Here is a 19,161-nt window from a genome sequence, read left to right as displayed (position 1 = left end):
CTACGCTAAATCTCATAGCCTGCTATTTTGTACATTGCTTACAATTTAGGACGGAGGGAGCAGTAGAGGTAGAAATGGGGACCAGGTCCCGTTTACCTGCGGGGAATTTCCTCTAGATATTCTAGTGATGTTCAAATCTCATTACTGAACTATCCAGTGGATGCAACTCTAATTCATCTCCTCCATACAATAATCTAAGCGAAATATTCCTCCATATAGTTCCGGCACATGCTTCACACTTTTGAGTAGCATCTCATTTAAGACATCTTGAATTTGATATTGCCCATTCCTACAATTGCTCAAATCAAGTCCCAGTTGGGAAGGCAACTGTCCTCCTCAATACATGACAAGAATCGCTCCTTTAACGTTGCATGAAACGAGAGTTAGTTGAATTCAAAAACCATGTTTGATAAGATTTTTCACACACAGAGAGAACTTCGCACAGTCTAGACTGCGGCGGTACGTACGAACGAATCCAATTCGTCGGGCTGCATAAATAAAAAGAGTAAAGTTAAAAATGTAACTATTTTGGAGATGCAAAGAGAAAAAGTTAAAAAATTACAAATATTATGGAGATGCGGGGTATCGATCCCCGTACCTCTCGCATGCTAAGCGAGCGCTCTACCATCTGAGCTACATCCCCGTAGTGCTAAGTTCGATTCTTAGTTTGTTAAGTACCATAACTCTATAGGGGATGGGCTGGGCTCTCAGCTAGGCTTTTTTCTGGGTTGCCCGAGTTCGTACGGCCCAAACAGAGTCCTGCCGCACAGCGGGCCACTTTGCGCAGTCTGGAGCTTTAACCTATCAAACCCAAAATTGGGCCCTTCCAAATCCTAGAATTTTTTTCGAGAATGTCCCAAATCCTAGATGACACCCGAAGACAGAGGGCCCAAACGTATCACCATCCGATTTGCTTCAAAGTTAAGCAGCAGAACTGTGGAAACCCCAACTGACCTAATAAAGAGGTAAATAATCTAGGCTCGAGGTACAAGGTTAGTACCCAACAGCACCCTACAAGGAAATGGTAGGTGACCGATCAAAAAGAAGCAATAAAAGCTCCTAAAAATATGCGGCAGCCAGTACTTGCCACTTTTAGTTTTGCCTGCCAGGCTTACAACACCTGTCACTCCTCGGCTCGTGCTGCATTGCATCGTTCCCTGTTGGATGGATTCTTCTTCCGATGTCGTGGATGACAGGCATCGCCGTACGAGCGTTCTCCCACTGACCCATGCCGCCGAAACTTGACGCCTCCTCTCGTACGCAAATTCACGCGAGCCTTTTCGGTTTCGGGGTGGAGTCGCCGCGTACCAGACGGCCCTCGAGCGTTGGCCGTGTAACCAAACGCAACCACCACCAGTCCAAACGGTTTGCACCGCACGGCAAGCAGCGCGCGGCGTGTGGCCTGCGGAACGAGGTGCCGAGCCGAGCCCCCAAACCCAACCCAACGGCGTCGCGTCGGCGCGTGGGTGAGGTGGGAATCGCGAGCAAAAAAGGCGACGACGAACAGGTCACACCGAAAGCGCAGCTGCGAGGCTGGTCTCCGCTGTTTACGTCTCGGCTCGGCTCTGCTCTCCCTCTTCTTCCTCTAGCCCAAGTCCCCCACCCCACCGGCCACCACCTTCCACCCCGCCCCACCCCACAGCTCCTTCCGAGTCGTCGAGTCCAAGTTCCCCACTCCGCTCCTCCTCCTCCTCCTCCGTTCGCACGCGCAGGAGCGGCGCCGCCGGCGGGGATGCACCCGAAGCTGTCGCGGGCCGCCCGCAGGCTCCTCTGCTGCGCCAGGGCCGCCTCCCGGGAGGACCTGTAAGTCACGAAAGCTCCTTAAGCACCCCCTCCGTTGCTCTTCGGTCCCTTCTCTGGCGCTTTTGGGCGTGCGTGGGTTCGCGGAATTCCGGCGTCGTGTGTGATTGGTGTGAGATAGATGGATGTTTGGATTCCTACGGCGGCGAATTCGGCTCGGTTCGTGGTGGTTTTTGATTGACGGCGCCGGATGCCGCTGGCGCTGAGGGTTTTCAGCGATGGTAATTCATTCCTTGTTCGGGGTTAACTGAATTTTGCCAAATACTCGGGGGTGTGGTGCAAGAGGTGACTTGTTTGGTGCTCAATTTGGTGACAAGGAGACGTCTTGGATTGGTTTCAGAACCGATTTTTTGGTACCGATTTCGTTAGGCGAGAAACTGGTGGGGGGATTAGGCCATTTGGGTGCTTCCGTTTTTGTTACCTGTCGGTAGAGGGTGCCAGCTTTATTCTATTCCTCCTTTTTCATACCTTTCCTGTTACCTTTTTCCAGCTTTAGGAATATTATTATGAATTTTCCACCATGGAAAATTCACATGCTAGTCTGCTTCTATGAACCATCCTCTGAATGGTGCAAATGGTGCATGATTGATTTTCTATGCTCGGATTAGGCAAATTTGTTCTGGGGGCAGAAGGGGATTTGTATAAGTGGAATTGGATATGAGTTGATCGGCTAAGTTATACTTGGAGGTGGAAGATTAATTGGTTGTAGCTCATCCTGTCTTTGTTGGCTTTGGTTTGCCAGGTCTGACGAAGGCAGCGGATCGTTGCGGTGGGTGTTCTCGTTGAGGGAGCTTCGATCGGCAACAAACAGCTTCAATTACGATAACAAGATTGGACAAGGGCCACTTGGGAGTGTGTATTGGGGACAAGTTTGGGATGGCTCTCAGGTTTCTGCTCTGTACATCTTGGTCCTTGCTGTGAACTAAAATTTTTCTACTTTATTGCTTTTCAGTTGGCCCAGTCACAATTATTCTGCACAGTTGGGAAATTTTTATTGGTACCTGACTCACTAAGTAGCCAAGCAACTGCTATCAGTTAACTTTTCTTGATTAGTCTTGGAACATTGATCTTTGATTGCGTTATTATTAGGTAGGTAGGATATGTTGTCATAGGGAAGTAAACAAAAAAATAAGTCAGATGAACTGGCTACAGGTTTGCAAATCTCTATCTTGTAAACAAAGGAAAAAAAGGGGCTGAATTCGCCCTATCATGGTTGCAACTACGAGACATGTCTTTTTTAAAACTATGATTGAGGGCTCATGTTTATGCGGAATAACCTTCTTTTTAAGCATTGTGGAGAGGGTTAGTATAATGTTAGATTGACAAATGAAAAAAAACATCTCTTAAGTATATTATGTTCTGTTTGTCCCTTTATCTTTTTTATGTGTACTTGAGTGGCTGGAAAAAATTGTGATGGCGTGCAGTTCGATACATTATTGGTACTATCCAGTTTTAATATATAAAACTGCAATGAATTCAGTGCAACCTACTGATTGACTTTACCAATCTTTTATTATGCAGATTGCTGTCAAGAGGTTAATGAATACAAAGAATGGCACAGAAGTGGAATTTGCTTCAGAAGTCGAGATCTTGGGAAGAATAAGACACAAAAACCTCCTGAGTTTCCGTGGATATTGTGCGGATGGACCTGAACGCATTCTGGTGTATGACTATATGGCAAACTCAAGTCTCTATGCACATCTTCATGGACCACTTTCAGCGGAGTGTCTCCTTGATTGGCGGAGGAGAGCATCTATTGCCATTGGTGCTGCTCGGGCTCTCTTGTCAGTAAACTGTCTTATTATCTTTGCTCATAACGGAATAGTGCTGATAATTTATACTTTGTTGCTTTTAATACACTGTCATACATAGCTCACAAGTGCTTTCTTACAGGTATCTTCATCACCATGCAACACCTCAGATAATCCATGGAAGCATCAAGGCCACCAATGTGTTACTGGATTCAGACTTCCAGGCACATGTTGGTGATTTTGGTCTGATAAGGCTTATTCCTGATGGAATGGACCATGAAAAGATAACCAGTGAAAACCAACGAGGCTATCTTGCTCCTGAGTACATTATGTTCGGCAAACCAACAGCTGGTTGTGATGTATACAGCTTTGGAATAATATTGCTGGAGCTTGCGAGTGGCAAAAGGCCAATAGAAAAGTCAGGCTCTGTTAAGACATACGGAATTCGAAATTGGGTGCTCCCTTTGGCAAAGGAGGGTAGATACGATGAAATTGCGGACTCAAAGCTCAGTGACAAGTTTTCCGAACCTGAACTGAAAAGAATGGTGCTTGTCGGGCTTGCATGCACGCATTCAGAACCTGAAAAGAGGCCGACAATGCTTGAAGTTGTGCCGTTGCTGAAAGGAGAATCCAAAGAGACGCTTCTGAAGCTTGAAAGAGATGAGCTGTTCAGGCCAGACTCAACGGTTAGTTCCCAGGGAACATCGACTCCAGATGTGAGCACAGACTCTGTGCCAAGGAAAGATCAAGAACTCGAATTGGCTGGGGCGTGAATTATGATAGTTGCTACCGTAGGAGATGCTAGAATGCATATTTGTGGTATTGATGATTGGTCGTGTGGTTTGACATGGATGGAAATTGTACAGGCATTGATACTTGTGAGTTGCATTTCCCCCTTGTTTTTCCCCCCTTTTCCTGTTGAGAGAGAGCAAGAAAGAGTGATGGGGTTGGAGAATGGAGATAGGTTGTTATGCGAAGTGCTTTTTGCATGCACCGCATAGAAGATGCATATGTTTCCCAGATGTTTGTATATTTCTCTGATGATGTTGTCAGCATATTAATTCTCTCCTTTAATTTGCATAATACATATCAATATACAGTGAGGCGATTGAATTATCTCACTAGGAGTTTTGAGACTGGAATTTCCCTAATCCGTGCCATCCCATGCCGCATTCAGACCTTGTTTGCGAAGAGCCAGTTCGATCGGTTGCAAAGCTACTACTACAATTTGCGAAAACCATTATGGCATGTCTGGCAAACCATGACCAACTCACAAGTAATTATGCCTCCAACAGGCTACGCATGCGGCTTACAATGCGAAGAATATGCTATGAAAAGAGCAACCGGTGGCTTAGGCAAATCACATCGATCAATAAACCAAACGTGACCTTGATTTAGTTGAGACCTTGAGATGTGAGACACGGCTGGTGGTTGGTAGTACGTGCAAACAACTAAAAAAGACGCGATGGCACCCAAGCTTTGCCAAATATTGTATCCACAAAGCGTAGGACCAGAATCTCAATCACAAGTAGTAGTCGGGTGCAAAGCGAAAGGAGCCGCCAGAACAGTCCACAAACGAAAACGCTTTTTTGCCCTGACATGTCTCCAACACTCCAAGTCCAACTATTTGACTCGGACCGACATCCCAGCAGCCTTCCCTGCAGTGTGCCAGTGTCCGACTCGACTCCACTCCTGCAGCGTCGACGCCGACACGGCGATGTTAGAGATACGGTTGGTTTGTGTAAACAATATCCAGATCAAAGGAGGATCCGCGATAGGATAGATTTGTTAGCTCTATCTCCAAGAATTGTAAAACCACGTAACAACCGGATATCCTACGATCTCATCTGTAAATATGTTAGAGTCTTTAGTGCTCCATATATAATACGTAACCTGTAGTATGCCAAGATAGGCAACTACAGTTCCATCAAATCTTTCATGGTAATCAGAGCTGCCTCTTCCTAAGCACAAGCAAGATCTGTTCGGAGCTCCGTACGCTCGAACTATGGCGTCCTACTCCTCCTCCACGCCGCTGCAGCTTGGGCTGGTTGTGTTCGAGAAGCTCACACGGGACAATTATCTGTGGAAGGCGCAATTCCTCCTTGCGCCAAGCCAAACGCTGGAGGTGCTGCTGGACGGCAAGAAGCAAGAAGTCCCTAACCCCGAGTACAATTCGTGGGTAAGCAAAGATCAACAACTCCTTAGCTACCTGCTAAATTCTATCACCACAGAGGTGTTGGCAGGAGTAGCGACCATGACGACCTCCGCCGAAGCGTGGAAGGTGCTGGAGGTTATGTTCGCGGCGCAATCAAGAGCGCGGGTAACTAACCTGCGGATGCAACTGGCTACCTTGAAGAAGGGAAGCCTGACGATGTCGGCATCGTCAGCCTACTTCAACAAGATGCAAAACATTAAAGATGAGCTCGCGGCCGTGGGGAAATCCATTGGAAATCCATTAGCTTCCATATACAATCTCGAATAAAATTTCTAGTGCCCCTCTTGATTTAATCTATTCTGATGTGTGGGAGCCGGCTCCTACTTCTGCTGGACGATATACTTACTATGTCAGCTTTATCGATGATTATAGCAAATACACTTAGATCTATCTCCTGCACCACAAATTTGATGTTTTTCAGATGTTTTTCAGGTGTTCCAAGACTTTCAGAATCTTGTGGAAAGAAAGCTTAATAAGAAAATTGTCTGTATCCAGTCTGATTGGGGAGGGGAATATGAGAAATTACACTCCTTCTTCCAATGGATTGGCATCACGCATCGAGTGTCCTGTCCTCATGCGCATCAAAAGAATGGGGCGGCCGAGAGAAAACGTAGGCATATTGTTGAGGTTGGTCTCGCCCTTCTCGCAAATGCATCGATGCCTTTAAAATTTTAGGATCAAGCGTTCCTCACTGCCACGTATCTTACTAATCTCCTGCCAAGTAAGGTCATTAATTACGACATGCCTATTGCTCGCTTGTCTCATGAAACTCCAAATTATGACAGTCTGCGAATTTTTGACTGCACATGTTGGCCACATTTACGGCCCTACAATTCTCGAAAGCTCTCATTTCGCTCCACCCAATGTGCTTTTCTCGGCTATAGTTCTATGCACAAAGGGTTTAAATGCCTTGATATCTCCACTGGCCACATCTACATCTCCCGTGATGTCGAACTGTCTTTCCCCTTGCTAAGCTTCATCCAAATGCTGGCGCTCAACTTCGCAAAGATATTATCCTCCTTCCTGATTTTCTTCGCAATCCCGGGGATGAAAATTGTTTTGCTTTCAATATTACTGATGCTACTGACCTGTCTGGTGTTAGTGGTGATTTACAGAAAAAATCGGCGGCGAATTCTACATCAGATTCTGTTCCAGGGGCTGTTTTTGTCCCTACGTGCGCGGGCGCTGATGTTGGCACTGCTCCGCCTACGATGCCGGCCGTACCTGCTCCACAGCGCTCGCCACGTGGGGGGCATTGGGCGAGCCACCCGACGAGCTAAGCGGGCGTACGGGCGAGCCGCGCGACGAGTCGATCGACGAGCCGGTGTGTCAGCCGAGCGAGTCCGACGCACACGCGCCTGCTTCCACCCCTATTGCGTCGCTAGGTGTCCCGACTGCCGGATCCTCTACGCCAGCCGCTGGATCAGGTGCGTCGATGCCTGCTGCTTCAACAGAACCAGTGCCAGCGCCAGTCTCGTCTCAAAGGTGGCATACCAGGCTGCAAAGTGGGATTGTGAAGCCCAAGAAAATGTATGATGGCATGATACGATATGGCATGTTCAGTTCTACTGGTGAGCCGGAATCTGTACAGGAAGCACTTGGAGATTCAAAGTGGCGCAATACAATGCACGAGGAATATCTTGCCTTAATGCACAATGGGACATGGCGCCTAGTTCCAGATGAAGCGGATAGAAACTTAATTGATTGCAAATGGGTGTACAAAATTAAGAAAAGAGCTGATAGCAGTATAGACAGATACAAGGCAAGATTGGTAATGAAAGGTTTTAAGCAACGTTATGGTATTGATTATGAAGATACGTTCAGCCCGGTTGTGAAAATAGCTACTGTCAGAGTTGTGTTATCAATTGCAGTCTCCAAAGGATGGTCTCTTCAATAGCTTGATGTGCAGAACGCGTTCTTGCATGGTGTTCTGGAAGAGGAAATCTATATGAAGCAGTCACTAGGATTTGAAGATCCAGATAAGCCTACTTTTGTCTACAAATTGGATAAAGCTCTTTATGGCCTGAAGCAAGCACCAAGGGCATGGTACTCTAGGTTAAGTACCAAGTTAATTTCTCTCAGTTTTGTTTCTTCAAAATCCGACACCTCACTTTTTATCTATAGAAAAGGACATATAAAGATATTTATGCTTGTCTATGTTGATGATATTATTGTTACAAGTTCGTCACCAGATGCAGTGTCAGCTCTGCTTGAAGATTTGAAGAAAGATTTTGCATTAAAGGATCTTGGTGAGCTACATTATTTTCTGGGCATTGAAGTGAAGAAGGAAAAGGATGGCATAATCCTCTCTCAAGGAAAATACGCGCAAGATATATTGACCCGAGTTGGCATGTTCAAGTGCAAGCCGTGCACTAGCCCTCTGTCCACATCTGAGAAGCTCTCTAGCTATGAAGGAGAGGTACTTGGTCTAGAAGATAGCACTCAGTATAGAAGTGTTGTTGGTGCGCTACAATACTTGATGATGACACGTCCTGATTTATCATATGCAGTAAACAAGGTCTGTCAATTCTTGCATGCGCCTACCACACTACATTAGACAGCAGTCAAGCGAATATTGAGGTATATCAAGCATACAATGAATTTGGGTCTTAAAATTCAGAAATCTATGCATGCTGTTAGTGGATTCTCTTATGCGGACTGGGCAGGAAGTGTTGATGACAGAAGGTCGACATGTGGCTTTGCAATATTCTTTGGCAAAAATCTTATATCTTGGAGTGCTAGAAAACAAGCCACTGTGTCGAGATCAACTACCGTGTCGAGATCAAGTACGGAAACTGAGTATAAATCTATGACCAATGCAACAGCTGAGATAATTTGGTTAGAATCTTTGCTAGCCGAACTTGGACTTAAACTTGAGCAGACATCAATCTTATGGTGTGACAATTTGGGAGCCACATACTTGTCTACTAATCCAGTGTTTCATGCTAGAGTTAAGCACATAGAAATTGATTTTCATTTTGTGCGAGAGCGGGTCATGAAGAAGTAATTACAAGTACGGTTTGTTCCTTCAGGAGATCAGCTGGCAGATGGATTTACCAAGGCGTTACCTGCTCAGTCACTTCAATGTTTTGTGCACAATCTAAGGGCCTGTTTGGTTTCCTTTGCTTATCCATAAGCAACTTAAAAATAAGCAAATAAGTTGCTTATAACCCAAACACTCTTGCTTATAGAGTTGCTTATAAGTTGCTTATGCATAAGCAAATAAGTAAGTTTTGAGTTGCTTATGGTTGCTTATGGGGCACTTTACTCCTCCTACCCTCATTCTCTCTCCTCTCTCCCTTTTCTCTCTCCTCTCTCCCGGAACTACTCTGGCGCCGCTTCCGCCCGCCGCCCGCCGCCGCGCCCGCCCGCCGCCCGCCGCCGCTCACGCCCGCCGCCGCCGCTCGCGCCCGCCGCCGCCGCTCCCGCCCGCCGCGCCGCTCCCTCCCGCCGCTCGCACCCGCCGCCGCTCCCGCCCGCCACCCGCCGCCGCCGCCTCTGTACTAGGAGCTGGTAATAGTTGGGGGTAGTGGGAAATGGGATGGCAGGGGCAAATATGTCATATGCAATCAGATAAGCAACCCAAACCAAACACCTAGACTTATAAATAAGCCACTACAAATAAGCAAATAAGCAACTTATAAATAAGCATCCATAACCAAACAGGCCCTAAACCTCACGGCATCAGGAGGTTAATATTGAGAGAGGGTGTTAGAGATATAGTTGGTTTGTGTAAACAATATCCAGATAAAAGGAGAATCCGATTTGTTATAGGTAGGATAGATTTGTTAGCCCTATCTCTAAGAATTATAAAATCACATAACAACCGGATATCCTACAATCTCATCTGTAATTGTGTTGGAGTTTTTAATGCTCCCATATAGTATATCAAGGCAACAGTTCCACCAAATTTTTCAGGCGACACGCGCCTGGGTCCGAGTCCGCGCCGCACTCCCGTTGGGAACTGGTGGGCGCTACAAATTTCCACGGCGTCTCCACCGTGGCGTCTCGGAAAATACTTTGCTTGCACGATGGCGGACGACGACACGGGATCGCCATCGCCCTGGGCAGACCTCCAGCTGGAGCTCCTAGCCATCGTCCTCCGGCGGCTCCCCAGCCTCGCCGACCGCGTCCGCCTGCGCGCCGTCTGCCGTGCGTGGCGCCGCGAGCTGCTGCCCGTCCCGTTCCCGTGGCTGGCGCTCCCCGACGGCACCAGCTTCCTCAGCGTCCCGGACGGCGCGGTCCACCGCTTACCGTTCCCGGCTCTATTACCGGACGGCGGCGGCGGCGACGGCGGCCTCACGACCTGCCATGGCTCCGTGGGCAGCTGGCTCTTCCTCGGGGTCGGGCGCTCGATGTCGCTGGCGAACCCTTTCACCGGCGACGTCGTGCCGCTCCCGGACGTGGCCACCATCTGCCGCTACGAGGGCAAGGCGAGGGACGACTACCTCCACCCTCCGTCCGCCTTCAAGCTAGTGCAGCTCGCGCCGCCGTCGCCCCTCGGCGCGGCGCCGCCGGCGGACTCCCTCTTCGCCGTGCTGATGCCGGCGCCCAGCAGGAGGAGCAGCATGATCTGCATCTGCCGGCCGCCGGCGGCCGCCACGGCGTTCGTCATTCCCGGCGGCGAGCGCGCATACGACGCCGCCTTCTACGACGGGAAGCTCTACGCGATCGCGTACAGGCAGCTCTACATGTTCGACGTCGACACGGCCTGCAAGGGCAAGCCGGCGGTCCCGCCCATGAGATGCATCGCCAACTTCGTGAACACCCGATGGGGTCCGTTCCACACCACGGTCGGGGACCAGAGGTACTCGTGCAGGTACTGCGGCTACCTCGTCGAGTCCGGCGGCCGGCTGCTCCAAGTCCGGCGGCTGATCGGGCACCTGTGCTCCGCGCCGCGTGGGCACGGGGTGACGCGTGCCCGGACTCTCTCGTTCGAGGTCTTCGAGGCGGACCTGAGGGCCAGGTTCTGCTTCCCGTGGAGGAGGGTGGCCGCTCTGGGAGGAGGCCAGGCGCTGTTCGTCGGCAAGCACTCCAAGTCCGTGACGGCTTCGGAGTGTGGAGCTCGGGAGGACTGCATCTACTTCCTGCGTGAGTATTGCGGGGAGGAGGAGGATTCGGACCCTCTGGGAGACAGCGGCGTGTTCGACATGAGGAATGGGAGGATCACGCCATTGCTGCCGGAGGCGGTGGCGGCGCCGCCGCTGGGTGGAAATCTTGGCAGGGGGCGTCCGGCATGGTTTTTCCAAATGGAGCTTATAATGTAGTGTAAGCTAATGCGCATTTCCAGCATAGCCTAAAGCTTTGCTGTTCATTCGAGGATAGTACTGGTGCAGTGCAGGTCCCTGTAAGCATGCGGAATCTTTGCTTTTGGTTTGTTATATACGTACATGCCGTGCTTTCCATTCCTTCGCTTGTGGATAACCAGCTCAACTAGAAATTAAACTAGTGCATCAACATGTGCTCTCACACGGGCTAATGTTTTTAAAAACTAGTGTATTTAAAAATTATTTAGAAATTAAATTCTTAACTAATAATGAAAATTATTTAACTACTACTCTCTTTACCAATATTTCAGCATAATACTCATATAGATATGTACCTATTTGTCCAGTTGAAATTAATTTTTAATTAGTAATTCTATACACTTTTTCACCCACATTAACACTTTTTTCATTTTATTTGTATCACACCTCCATACATTGTATTTAGCATAAAAATTAATATTTTTCACCAATTCCTCACATACATGCATAAATGGTCTACATGGTGACACTCATCATGTGTATATACTTTAACTTAGTATTTCTATATTAACAATAATATAAATAGGTAATTTAGAATAATATATTAGTTTACTTTTTTGAACATTTATGTATGATGTACGTGAAGATAATTAGACCAAGACTTTGGTGTTTACTTTAGGTTATTTTTAATAACGACACATGTGGGTAACTTAGATACAAATTTAGAATGGCATTTTAAGTTATGCTTTATAATGATATTTATAAGTAAATTGGACGAAGATTATAGGATTACTTTAGATTATTTTTTATAATGGCCGAGCTCAGAAATTTAGATAGAGGTTTAGAGTTTATTTTTTAATATTTTCATAATGATAGTGGTGTGTAACTTTTTAGAAAATATAATAGACCAATGACTATGATTATTAGAGTTTACATGATTGATGTTTGATGTTTTTATTTTTGTGAGAATTTTTAGGATTTATCTTTTTTTTTCTAGCATGTCTTGTGGGAACTAATGTGGAGTCTCCAATGAAAAAAAAATGAGACCACATTACTACAAAACTATTACCTTGAGCTACCTCTCATTTGTTACATATTCGAACACAATACTTATATACATATATACTTATTATCTTCGTTCGATTGTGGTAGATCTATAATGTTTTCATCCATATTTATAATCTTTAACTATTCACTTTGCATCGTAGGTATGCACTTGAATTTGTTGAATGATCCCTAAGTTTGAGCTATAATTTTAACATAGAAATCTAGATTCTCAACACTTCCTCTATATCTTTATAAACAGCGACACACATAATTCGTATATAGCTTAATTATTATATCATATATCAATAGTGTAAGAAATAGATGATTTAGAATCATATATTGATGTTTATTTTTAATTAAGGTGATTTGGATTCAAATGTCGGATTACCTTATATTATTTTTTAATAATGACATGTGGGTAATATAGATGCAAATTTAAGGGATTACTTTAAGTTTTTTAAGTATTAGTGGTGGGCAATTTAGTTGCAAATTTAGGAGGGGTTATTTTAAATATTATTTATAATGGCATAAGTGGGTAATTTTGATGAAGATTAGGGGTTACTTTAGTTAATTTTATATAATGGCATAGGTGGATAATTTAGATATTGATTTAGGGGGATTACTTTAGGCTATTTTCATAATAGCATAGGTGGGTAATTTTTTTAGAAAATATAATAGATCCAATAGTTATGATGATTTGAGTTTACCGATTAATGGCAAGATGTTTTGTTTTTTTGTGAGAATTTCTTAAATTTCTCTCTCTTTCTAGAGTGTTCACCTAGAATTTCTATGTGGCTTCACTGGAGGCTTCAAAAGGAGACTCCAATTAGTAATAGTAAGATACGACCCTCTACTTCAGTTTTAGAAAACATTTATCATCTTCTAAGGAGAAGCCTAACTAACCATAATCAACAGATCTGCATCTGGAATATAAGAATCGCTAATACACATTTTCACAGTTATGGTTCACGATTCTACTGCTATTTTACAGATCAATAAGCAACTTGAGTCTTCAGCTGGTACAAAATCTGAAGCATGCATCACACACGACAAACCTGTATTTGCACTTTCTTCACATTTGATCCCTCTCATACTCAACCATCTTGACATCACCTAACCTGATCACAGTCCCCTCTCTTTTTTTTGAACTTAATCAGGCAGGAGCGCTGCCATATCATTTAAGAGAGAAAGAAGAGTTCAAGGTTAGATATAGGTTATTACATAATTGTGCTTATGCTCTCTTCTCTGGTTATACATCAACAAAGTTGTCATTAATCTAAGGAATGATTGGTGCTCCACATACTCATTGGCGCAAGCTGATCTCGTCCTTGATTAGGCCAAAGACTGTTTGGGGCGTAGCCTGAATGCCTTGGAAGATTCTTCGATTTCTTTCGTTCCAGAGATTCCAACATGTGTCGATCAGAACAGCCACTATTGCTCTTCTTCTTTCCTTGATCGCCTCCTGCATTGACAGGCGCCACCATTCTTGAAGACCACCACCTATCTGCGGTAATGGCACCAAGTTACTTGTCCAAGAATGAATGAGCTGCCAGACTTGAGCTGCGTATGGGCACTGAATGCAGAGATGCTCAGCGGTTTCAGGTGCTCCTTGGTAGAGAGGGCATAGGGGGTTACATGACCAATTCCTCGCTAGCAATCGATCAGCAGTGAGGATTTTGCTCTGTAGCAGGAGCCAGGCGAAAAAGCAATGCTTCCCCTCTACCTGCGCCTTCCAGATTGCTTTAGCCTGAAAGCTGCAATAAGAGCCTTTGAACTGTATTGCATATGCTCGAGAAGACAATTTCATTATGTGCGAGAAGACAAGAAGTATGAGCGAGAAGTAGTGATTTCACAAAAAAAGAATCATTCATAATTAACCAAAAGAAGATGATTGAGGAAGAAGTAGGCACTGTCATAAAAAGTAGTATCCTGCCTGCACAAGTAAACTAAACAGGCAGGTACATACAGTGAACGGAATGCAACTCTTTGACGAACGCATCACAGATAGATTTCTGATTTTAAAATGCTAGCAGATCCTCCAATTAATTAAATAACCGAAATAGCAGAACTGGTAACAAGAACAAGCGAAACGAAGCATGCAGGAGAATGGCACAGAGACCTAGCTAATGTTAAAGTTTGCGTTTGCATGAGGGTCAGGGGGCCACTAATGAAAGTTTTCAAATTTTTGGTCAAAATTCAAATTTTATAGTGCAAACTTGCGTGGCTTAGGGCCCCTACGCCACTGGCCAGAGGGGGCCTGTGCCCCCTATGCTGAATGCTAGGTGCATGCAATATTCTAGCATGTAAGTTAAGATAAAAAATAAGTTACTTCTCCCCAGCTAAATATCCCCCTTCTGGAATTTTTATTTCTCGTATCTCCCGTGTGTGTGTTTATGATTACAATGCAATAATTGTACTTTGTGGGGCAGTTGTAATTTTGGTAAGCTTACTGAGGCTAGTCCCAGTGCAGAGTTTCATAGGAGTTTCATGCACATTAATTGCCTGCCACGTCAGCTTTTGTGATGATGTGGCAAGAAATTGAAGAGGAGAGAGATGGTACCAGTTTCATCCAGATGAAACGAGGTACGCACCGTTACCCAGGCACTCAAGCCCCTCGGTACGCGCACGACACCGCACTGGGGCGTCTTCGTTTCCTCCACCGGATCCGGTGCGTCACCGAAGAAAATCCTCCGCCGGCGCGCTCCTGCCCGCGCGCTCCCGCGCCTCCTGCGCGCTCCCGCCCGTGCCAGCGCCTCTCGCCGTACCGACGATGGCAACTCGGGAGAAGAGGAAGCGGAAGGAGCCGCCGCCGCCATCACCAGCGCCGCCGTCGATTCCTTCTAGGCCGTCGCCGCCTCCTGCTGCTGGGCAGCAGCCGCCGATTCCTTTTGGGCCGCCGCCGCCGCGTGCTGCTGGGCAGCCGCTGCCTCCTGCTGCTGGGCAGCCGCCGCCTCCTCCAGGATTCACTCCCGGATTCAGAAATCCCTGGTAAGATCTCGTAGATCTCGTCCTGGTGCTGCAGTGACTGTACGTAGCTGATGATCTCGTCAAGCATCAGGGCCTTCCCCATGATCTGGTCTGCCGCACATTATATAATCGATTAATTAACCAACTCCCCCAGAGGGTTAGATTAATCAACTACTATTAGGCTGAACTGAAGATTTTAACACATAAGAAGGATGAAGACTGACATTATATTATCACATCACAGGAATTAAAAAAGTGGCTTTTGTACAAAGCTGTTCAGAACTTATAGAGCTAATTCACTTTCAGTGATAAAAGTGTACGACAGTCCAGCATCTTGCAGCTCTTCCAAATAGTAGATTGTACAACTTCAAATTATCAGGCTAAGTAATTCATAGGATATATAAATGTATAGGCTGGTTGCAAATAGCCAACGGAAACAACAATGGAGCATGATATCACTTACCCTTCTGTTGTAGTCTGACGCTTGTGCTCTAGTAAGCCAGCATTGTTTACCTAGATGAAAAATTATCTAGCTATAGTTTTATTCAATCATTTGGTTAATCCAATTTAGATAAACTTTTACAGAATTAACATGAAAACTTAAAGTGGTAGGGAAAGAAGCAAAAGCTATAGTTTGGTTGAAACAGCACTACTCGCAAGGACATGGAGTGGTTTATCCATTAAAGTGAACTTTGTTGCAAATGATTTGAACCTCTCTCCTTGTTACGACAGAGCATATATTCAGCAAATGTCTGAGACAGTTCTCGGATGCTTCACCTGCCACATTTCGAACTTAGTGATGAACACTTGGAATGAGAAAATATCCTCTCTTGCTTCCATGTTAATTGGGATGTACTACTGTTTTTCTCCTGCATTGTGATGCATCATATAGCTTGTTTGTTTTTCTCCTGCATTGTGATGCATCATTGTGCTATTCTGAAAGAACCATCTTGTCAATTAGCCTTATGGAAAAATTTAGTTGTTTAGCAAAGGAATGCTGACTTGTATTTATTGGATTATCTGAAAACAAAAGAAGTATGTCTCTGATCCTTCGTGTATTTATATTTCAGGGCAGGTTATGCAAATATGTTACAACAACCACCATTTGCTGCACCGGACCACAATTTCCATCTCGTTGGGCTTACTAATAACTTTGTACCAATTTCTCCGTCGCCGCCACCACCGGCACAAGAACAATCCACACCTCAAGTCTCCATTGACATTGATGGTGACTCTGGTGTCGAGACAAGTAGGACAGCAAAGAGAAGGCATTGGTCGCATGAAGAGAAAGTTCGATTGGTAATAGTCTCATTCTTACCGTTCTAATTGCTTGTTGTAGGCGAGTAGGACAGCAAAGAGAAGTTCCTTTTCATAATTAGTTCTGATTTCTTGTTGTAGGCGAGTGCGTGACTGAACAATTCTAATGACCCAATAAGAGCGAATGACAAGAAATACAATAGTTTTTGGAATGATATCGCTGAAGAGTTCAACAAGAACGCAGCACCAGGTCGTGAAAGGGACACAAATCAACTGAAGATTCATTGGTCACGCTTGAAGACAGTTATCGCTGACTTCAATGGATGTTGGACTAAGGTCAATAGAGTTCACAAAAGTGGGGCATCTGATGATCAGATGATGGATGAGGCACTTGCATTGTATACAGAACGATACAAGAAGCCTTTCACTTTGATCCATTGGTGGAGGACTCTCAAGAATGAACCTAAATGGTGTGCACATGTTGCCCAATTGGAGAAAGAAAAGAATGAATCACAACCTCCCATTGATATTGATGATGACATACAGACCGAGCGTCCAATTGGGAGAGATGCAGCCAAGGCAAGCGGAAGACACAATAGCAAGCGCAAGACGGAAGAGGTGATTGAAGGATTTGCAATCTTAGGAGGTAATATAGACAAGATAGTTGCGGTTACTCAAGAGCGTGCGAAGACAACAGAGGCACATCTTGAAATCTCAAGGATGAGACTGAAGGCAGCACAAGAGGAAAAGGAAGCAAAAATGCTTCAAGTCTATGATTCATTGCTTCACCAAGATGCTAGTCAGATGACAGAAGAATCAAAGGCTAGAAGAGAGAAGACACTGGCGATGATGGAGAAGAAACTTTTCAGTAACAATGAAGTGTGAAGTGTTTTTGTTCTTGATCAATATGTGACCAATGCTACTGTTCTAACTAATACTTGTGTGTCCCTATTTTTTATTTTGTTATTGAGCAATCTGTTAATGTGGTGATTTATGCAGCAACCATGGGAGTCTTTAATCTGTGACCAATGCTGTTTTTAAACTGTTGTGATTTCTGAATATCAGTACCAATGTTGTTTTTATTCAGTGTGAATGAGTGTTGTTTATAGTGTGAATGCATGATTTATGTGAATGCTGAACTGATGGCTGTATGTGTGTATGCTAGTGTGAATGCTGAAGTGATAGTGTGAATGCTGAATTGATGGTTGAATTGATAGTGTGAATGATGAACTGAAATGATAGGTATGAAACGACAGCTAGTGTGAATGCTGAACTGGACTGATAGGTATGAAACGGCAGCAGAGCTGCTACCTATATATGCAGCCCTGATGGTACACCAACGTAGTACATTTGTGCCACTTTATATATGGAGCAACAGGATGATTCTTTCTCTGCCGACCACTCTCCAGACCCAACAAGCAACCTCTCTGATGATTGGGATGACTTCCTCGCCGAGGAGGAAATTATTGATGATGTCATCGATGAGGTAACTCAATTTCTTAAGTCAAGTTTAGAAGATCTCCAAGAAGCCGCATATGATCCTCGAAGTGGTCCGAGGAAGTACATCAGAAGGCCAAGGGAGCAGTACCATCAGCATTTGGTTGATGATTATTTCTCAGATAACCCTCTGTACCCAGCAAATTTTTTTCGATGGAGATTTCGTATGTCCAGGCCACTCTTTCTACGCATCGTTGATGAGTTAGGCAAGTGGTCCGATTATTTCACTACAAAGGTGGATGCTCTTAATCGTCAAGGCCTAACACCACTGCAGAAATGCACAGCGGCAATTCGTCAATTGGCTAATGGTAGTGCTGCAGATCATCTAGATGAATATTTAAAACTTGGAGAAAGTACTGCATTAGAGGCGATGAAGATGTTTGTCCAAGGTGTTATCGAAATTTTTGGTGGACACTATTTGAGGCGCCCTACTATGGAAGATGCTGAGCGTTTGCTTAAAATTGGTGAGAGTCGAGGTTTTCCTGGCATGTTCGGGAGTATTGACTGTATGCATTGGCATTGGGAAAGATGTCCCAATGCATGGAAGGGCCAATTTACTCGGGGCGATCAAAAAGTTCCAACCATAATACTTGAGGCTGTAGCTTCTCATGATCTTTGGATTTGGCATGCGTTCTTTGGAGTTGCTGGTTCTAATAATGATATCAATGTTCTAAACCAGTCGACTCTATTTATTGACGAGCTAAAGGGGCATGCTCCTCGGGTGCACTACATGGTCAACGGAAATCAGTATAACACCGGTTATTATCTTGCTGATGGAATATACCCTGAATGGGCTGTGTTTGTGAAGTCAATATCCTTGCCCATCACCGAGAAGGACAAGTTATTTGCACAGGAACAAGAATCCAAGAGAAAGGATATTGAACGAGCTTTCGGTGTCTTGCGACGTCGATTTTGCATTTTGAAGCGACCAGCTCGTCTATATGATCGAGGAGAACTTGAGAAAGTTATCCGAGCGTGCATCATACTTCACAATATGATAGTTGAAGATGAAAAAACAGAAGAGAATATTGAAGAGAATCTTGATTTGAATGAAACTCCAAGTACAACGACTGTTGAAGCACCAGCATTCTCCCCTGAAGATTACGTCTCGTTTGACAGAATACTAGAGAATGATGCTGATATTCGAGATACCTCAACCCATAAACAACTTAAGAAAGATTTGATTGAGCATATCTGGCGAAGGTCAAGGGCCCGCCCAAACATATCTTGAGTTCGGTTACAATATATGTAATTTATTTAATATATGTGATCCAATTTATCTCGTATGATACAAGTTATTTTTAAATATTTTTGGTTGATATTTAAATTTCACTATGTTGCTAGATCCTTCATGTGTAATATATTTCAAGTAACAAATACA

General features: G+C 44.9%; 3 protein-coding genes and 1 non-coding gene across 4 annotated transcripts; 3 read left to right on the top strand and 1 right to left on the bottom strand.

Moving 5' to 3' along the window:
* Positions 1-570: 570 nt before the first annotated feature.
* TRNAA-AGC lies at positions 571-643 on the bottom strand. Its single transcript has one exon. It is a non-coding gene; the product is annotated as a tRNA-Ala (tRNA).
* An 868-nt stretch (positions 644-1,511) lies between these two features.
* Positions 1,512-4,667, top strand: LOC101781070 (PTI1-like tyrosine-protein kinase At3g15890). Its single transcript, XM_004964689.4, has 4 exons — positions 1,512-1,803; positions 2,543-2,687; positions 3,322-3,584; positions 3,694-4,667. Exons 1-4 carry the CDS (start codon positions 1,733-1,735, stop codon positions 4,322-4,324), a joined length of 1,110 nt encoding a protein of 369 aa, XP_004964746.1. The 5' UTR covers positions 1,512-1,732; the 3' UTR covers positions 4,325-4,667.
* A 5,130-nt stretch (positions 4,668-9,797) lies between these two features.
* LOC101766371 lies at positions 9,798-11,033 on the top strand. The gene has a single exon (XM_004966645.1). It carries the CDS (start codon positions 9,798-9,800, stop codon positions 11,031-11,033), a length of 1,236 nt encoding a protein of 411 aa, XP_004966702.1.
* Positions 11,034-17,931: 6,898 nt separating this feature from the next.
* Positions 17,932-19,011, top strand: LOC101765148. The gene has a single exon (XM_004966643.3). The coding sequence runs from the start codon at positions 17,947-17,949 to the stop codon at positions 19,009-19,011; it is 1,065 nt and encodes a 354-aa protein (XP_004966700.1). The 5' UTR covers positions 17,932-17,946.
* The last annotated feature ends 150 nt before the right edge of the window (positions 19,012-19,161 follow it).

Source organism: Setaria italica, chromosome IV, assembly GCF_000263155.2.
Source record: "Setaria italica strain Yugu1 chromosome IV, Setaria_italica_v2.0, whole genome shotgun sequence".
Taxonomy (NCBI): domain Eukaryota; kingdom Viridiplantae; phylum Streptophyta; class Magnoliopsida; order Poales; family Poaceae; genus Setaria; species Setaria italica.
Note: the sequence above shows the minus strand (reverse complement) of the source record. Positions and strands in the feature narration are given on the sequence as shown.

Bases quoted from the DNA above. Each gene is read 5' to 3' on its own strand.
- LOC101781070 (XM_004964689.4), top strand. From the start codon at position 1,733: ATGCACCCGAAGCTGTCGCGGGCCGCCCGCAGGCTCCTCTGCTGCGCC. The intron at 1,804-2,542 runs GTAAGTCACGAA...TTGGTTTGCCAG, and splicing joins GCCGCCTCCCGGGAGGACCT to GTCTGACGAAGGCAGCGGAT. The intron at 2,688-3,321 runs GTTTCTGCTCTG...TTTATTATGCAG, and splicing joins AAGTTTGGGATGGCTCTCAG to ATTGCTGTCAAGAGGTTAAT.
- LOC101765148 (XM_004966643.3), top strand. From the start codon at position 17,947: ATGTCCAGGCCACTCTTTCTACGCATCGTTGATGAGTTAGGCAAGTGG.
- LOC101766371 (XM_004966645.1), top strand. From the start codon at position 9,798: ATGGCGGACGACGACACGGGATCGCCATCGCCCTGGGCAGACCTCCAG.